Source organism: Hemitrygon akajei, chromosome 9 (genome assembly GCF_048418815.1).
Source record: "Hemitrygon akajei chromosome 9, sHemAka1.3, whole genome shotgun sequence".
Lineage (NCBI taxonomy): Eukaryota > Metazoa > Chordata > Chondrichthyes > Myliobatiformes > Dasyatidae > Hemitrygon > Hemitrygon akajei.
In genome coordinates this window covers 28,107,055-28,111,961 of record NC_133132.1, presented here as the reverse complement: position 1 = coordinate 28,111,961, position 4,907 = coordinate 28,107,055, and the positions used below count along the sequence as shown (strand labels likewise).

General features: G+C 41.2%; 1 protein-coding gene across 1 annotated transcript; it reads right to left on the bottom strand.

The window, feature by feature from the left end:
* Positions 1–263: 263 nt before the first annotated feature.
* On the bottom strand, positions 264–4,675 carry LOC140732708 (immunoglobulin lambda-1 light chain-like). The gene is made up of 3 exons (XM_073055382.1): positions 4,542–4,675; positions 4,062–4,406; positions 264–878 (listed from the first exon to the last, which is right to left on the bottom strand). The coding sequence occupies exons 1-3, from the start codon at positions 4,588–4,590 to the stop codon at positions 556–558; spliced, it is 717 nt and encodes a 238-aa protein (XP_072911483.1). The 5' UTR covers positions 4,591–4,675; the 3' UTR covers positions 264–555.
* Between the last annotated feature and the right edge of the window lie 232 nt (positions 4,676–4,907).

Below are 4,907 nucleotides of genomic sequence, written 5' to 3'. Positions count from 1 at the left end.
TCTCGGGTTGACGCAAAACACTTCGGCAGGCCCAATATCAGAGCATGAATTGACTTTAACAAACTGCATTCACTGCACTCTCCCAGTTCCTGCAGAGCGTGCCGAGCGCCTGACAACCCCTGTTGCCTCTAACCTGTTCTACAATTCTGATGCATGATCAAAAGTAAACGAAAGCGTGTATAGCGAAAATCCATGAGGAAACACAAGCCATCTCGGGTCATCATCATATGGATCAGGAATAAAGCGATTAGAAACGCATTACATTTGGTTAATTCACTGATTTTATTCAACGACTACAAAGACTGTATAGGGTATAATGTCAATATCCTTGCCTGTGGTTAACGTTAAAGATTGCACACAAGGTCGATTATTCCATCTTGAGCTTTGATCAACTACAACAACCTGTCAACTGAATTTAAGGTGAAGTCATAAAAATCAATGTTTTAACTTCTTTATTAAAATTTCGGAATCTAACACATTTCTATCACTTTGCCACGTGAAAGGAACGAAGAGTGATAACCAAACTTCATTGGCTCAGTTTACAATTTTCAGACATCAGATACAGCTGGATCTCGCAATGTTTGCCGTGACAGGGTTTGCCTGAGCCTCGTGTTTAACCAAGCAGGAGTAAAGCTCGTGTGAGTTCCAGTCTGAGGTTGGCAGAGTCAAGTAACTGCTCGCACTGAACGTGTTGTCTGTCTCCTGCTGGACCGGGCTGGTCTGAATTCCATTCCTTCTCGTACTGCCGTCGACAGTCCACTCAATGTCCACTCTGCCGGGATTAAACCCGCTGACTAAGCACACCAGGGTTGCCGTGCCCTTAGCCGTGACCTCCACTGCTGAAGGTGGGAGTAAAGAGACAGTGGGCAAACGGGGATCTGTTTATAATGAAACATCAAGAATTAGTAAAAATAGTAAATTTCTTCAGCCAAACCATCATTTCAATTCCAAATACATTTCGTTACGTACTGATATGTTCAATTCGATAACCAGAAACGGGGATAACTGTTCGGAATAAGAACCTTCATCAGAACCGATGGAGCTATAGCGAGGCGGGGTGGGGGTGGAATGAGAAGTAAGAGAGTCACATTCTGTGACTCTTTATAAAGGTGACAATGCAAACTGGTTTAGAACTCATGTTGAGCATTTTTTTACATGTTGTTTCTGTTATTTTCTCTTCCACAACTGATTTCATTCCAGAATCAAAATCAGGTTTATTATCACCGGCATGTGACGTGAAATTTGTTAACATAGCAGCAGCAGTTCAATGCAATACATAATCTAGCAGAGAGAGAAAAACTAATAATGAATAAAATAAGACATAATAATAAATAAACAAGCAAATCAATTACGTATATTGAATAGATTATTTAAAATGTGCAAAAACAGAAAAACTGTATATTTTTTAAAAAGTGAGGTAGTGTCCAAAGCCTCAAAGTCCATTTAGGAATCGGATGGCAGAGGGGAAGACGCTGTTCCTGAATCGCTGAGTGGGTGCCTTCAGGTTCTGTATCTCCTACCTGATGGTAACAGTGAGAAAAGGGCAGGCCCTGGGTGCTGGAGGTTTTTAATAATGGACGCTTTCTTTCTGAGACACCGCTCCCTAAAGATGTCCTAGGTACTTTGTAGGCTAGTGCCCAAGATGGAGCTGTCTAGATTTACAACTTTCTCCAGCTTCATATGGTCCTGTGCAGTAACCCCTCCATGCCAGACAGTGATGTAGCCTGTCAGAATGCTGTCCGTGGTACAACTAAAGAACTTTTTGAGTGTATTTGTTGACCTGCCAAATGGCTTCAATCTCCCAATAGAGTATAGCCGCTGTCTTGACTTCTTTATGAAAACATCAATATGTTGGGACCAGATTCGATCCTCAGAGGTCTTGACACCCAGGAACTTGAAGCTGCTCACTCACTCCACTTCCAATCCCTCTATAAGGATCGATAAGTGTTCCTTCGTCTTACCCTTCCTGAAGTCCACAATAAGCTCTTTCGTCTTATTGACGTTGAATTCCAGGTTGTTGTTGCTGCACTATTCCACTAGTTGACGGCTGGTACGCCGTCTCGTCACCAGCTGAGATTCTACCAACAACGGATATTTTACTCCATGATTCACAAAATAATAACTGTGAGTGTAGTTATTGGTTAATTCAACAGACTATCCTAACTCAATAGTCATTTAACCGTTACAAGTTCATTTCTATATTCGCATTAAGCAGACAGCGATCACCGGGAGATATGGATTGAAATGAACCACGGAAAATGACCCCGTCACGGAATTCATGTTCAAAGAGTGATATAGATAGATAGATAGATAGATAGATAGATAGATAGATAGATAGATAGATAGATAGATAGACAGACAATCAGACAGACATAGTTAATAAGTTGAAAAGTTAACAAGCATGGGATTTCATTTGGGGTGACATAACTTTAGTAACTTTAAAGTCCGATCGATTTAGGGTTCTATTGCCGGCAAGTTTGTTTCATCAGAGAGCAATGAGAATAAGATTCGGTTCTGAAACTTCAAAGTGAGAAAGCATTTCCATGGAATTTGACAATTTAATGAAGCCGCTAAATGGCTTTAACCGAAATTTTAGCTCAGTTCCATTAAACAGGCAAAGCAACGATGGACAGATCAGGCGACGTCTCAGGGAATCCCACCGTAATAACTGAATCCGTGAAACGGAGTATCGTACTGTACTGTACTCTGATGATGCGGCCAAAATTGATGTGTTCAATTCTTCGCTGAATTTCTTCTTGTTAGAATTTGGTCGCTTTTCTTCGATATCTCACTAAAGAATAATTATTTTTCAATTCCAATTAAATCATGAGATTTTATAATCAAGCGAGCTGGGTTGTGCGTTGCAGGTGCCAGTCACTACACGGGTACACGACCCAGTGCTTCAGAATCAGAATGTCACATGCGGATGGGTTTAAGGCACCCTTCTATAAGTCTTGCGACACTACAACTTTCCATTTGGATTGTTCCATTTGGACAAATGGTTAAAGCTAACTATAACGAGAATCACCACGACGTACATGTAATAACGAATGTTGCGAAGACGGCTGTTTCCGGAAATATAGAACAATACGGAAATAAATTCGGTATAGGACAGCAAGCATATTACGAGAAAATAGAGGCTGACAACTAATACTGTGTATCCATATGCATACAGCCGAAGGGGGTTCGACCTGAAATATTAACGTTGTCTCTCTTTCCGCCAATCTATCCTGCCTTCTGGTCCAATGCATTTTAGATTTCCAAAATTTGCATTTTTCATGCCCACTTCACCTGCGCCATGAACGCCTTTTCAGAGGCGTAAAATTAAACCACGTAATATGTTTTTAAAAATCCGGTCGCTCGTCACGATTCATGCCGAGCTGATTAATTTACCATGAGAACAGTCGATAACGAAAATGGATAATTAGCTCCAATCGAATTATTTGGATGATTTACATATTATTGTGTTTCCTGAGTGTTCAACATTTTTAGAACCTGTTTGCTGTAGATTTTCATGCTCAGACATCGACCTAAATTTTAGACACTCAACTTCTAGAACAGCACCCGAACGCAATTAAAATGGCTAAACCTCAAAGCGTTCTGCTTGCCTAACCTAGTACTTATCCAAGTTTCGATTCGGAAATACGTACTAATTTTTAGGAATATAAATATAAATGGCCCTTGGGATGAGGGAGATAGATATCTGAAGGGTTGGGTTTTTGAAACACTCAATTGTAAGAGCAATTAGTTTTAGTCAATAGATACAAGCGAAATGCTGGAGGAATTCAGCAAGTCAGACAGCATCAACTGGAAAAAAGTACAGTCGAAGTTTCGGGCCGAGACCCTTCGGCAGGATCTCGGCCTGAAACGTCGACAGTACTTTTTTTCCATAAGTGCTGCCTAGTCTTCTGAGTTCCTCCAGCATTTTGTGTGTGTTGCTTGGATTTCCAGCATCTGCAAATTTTCCCTTGTTTGAGAGTAGTCAATAAGCACGTTTGTTATTTCCCTTTGTAAACAAGAGCTACGAGCAATTTTGCATGAAGAAATAGTATTTTACTTACTTCCAATACCCAGCCTCGTTCCTTTGCCGAAGATTAAGCCGTTTTTCCACATGGCACAGTAATAATCCGCAGCGTCCTCCGGCTGAACGTTAGGCATTGTGAATGTCGCAGTGTTGCCCGACACTGAGCCGGAGAAACGGTCTGAAATTCCTGGGCCTTTGTAAATGGAACTGCCGGACCAATAGTATATCAGAAGCCGGGGAATCTTTCCAGGAATCTGCTGGTACCAGTACACGTTGTCGCTACCTAAACTGGCGCCAGACATGGTACAGGTGATTTGAACATTCTGACCCAGAGAGGTGGACTTCGAAGATGGCTGATTTACTGTGATTTCCGCGTTTGAATCTGAAAAAAAGAGACCGAGATCAGAGAAAACAATAAAATCCACTGACAGTACTGATATGTAGTAAACTGTGGCAGCGAATACCCATTGAATAGCGCTGACAAGAAATCTACCGCTGATGGAAGTAAAATACTCACAAACTGCGCAAAGCACCAGCACACTGTAAACACGCATCCAGTAAGACATTGCTGTGAAATGACTGGAGCTCCGGCAGGCAACCGCTTCTCAGATGTCTCCCCAGCCCACTTATAAACCGGGTGACGAGGCGTCACGTGTATGTCTATTTATGCAAATGAGTCAAATCGGAATGTTCCTTGACTCCAATCAGAAGTTGCCAGATGCATGCTGTGTTAAACTATTCCTCATATATTCGGCAGATATAGACCTGCTTATGAGTTGTGTATCGTCGCATGCGTTAATGTTTTATTAAGTATAAATAGAAATTGAACAGCATTAACCGTCCTCTTCATTATCAATTGAAATTTGTAAATTTTCGTAATTGT

What these genes read in the sequence shown, in the direction of transcription:
- LOC140732708 (XM_073055382.1), bottom strand. Translation starts at nt 4,590, where the DNA reads ATGTCTTACTGGATGCGTGTTTACAGTGTGCTGGTGCTTTGCGCAGTT. An exon ending in GCTGGTGCTTTGCGCAGTTT is followed by an intron (nt 4,407 to 4,541) that starts GTGAGTATTTTA and finishes TCTTTTTTTCAG; the next exon opens with ATTCAAACGCGGAAATCACA. An exon ending in AACGAGGCTGGGTATTGGAA is followed by an intron (nt 879 to 4,061) that starts GTAAGTAAAATA and finishes CATTATAAACAG; the next exon opens with ATCCCCGTTTGCCCACTGTC.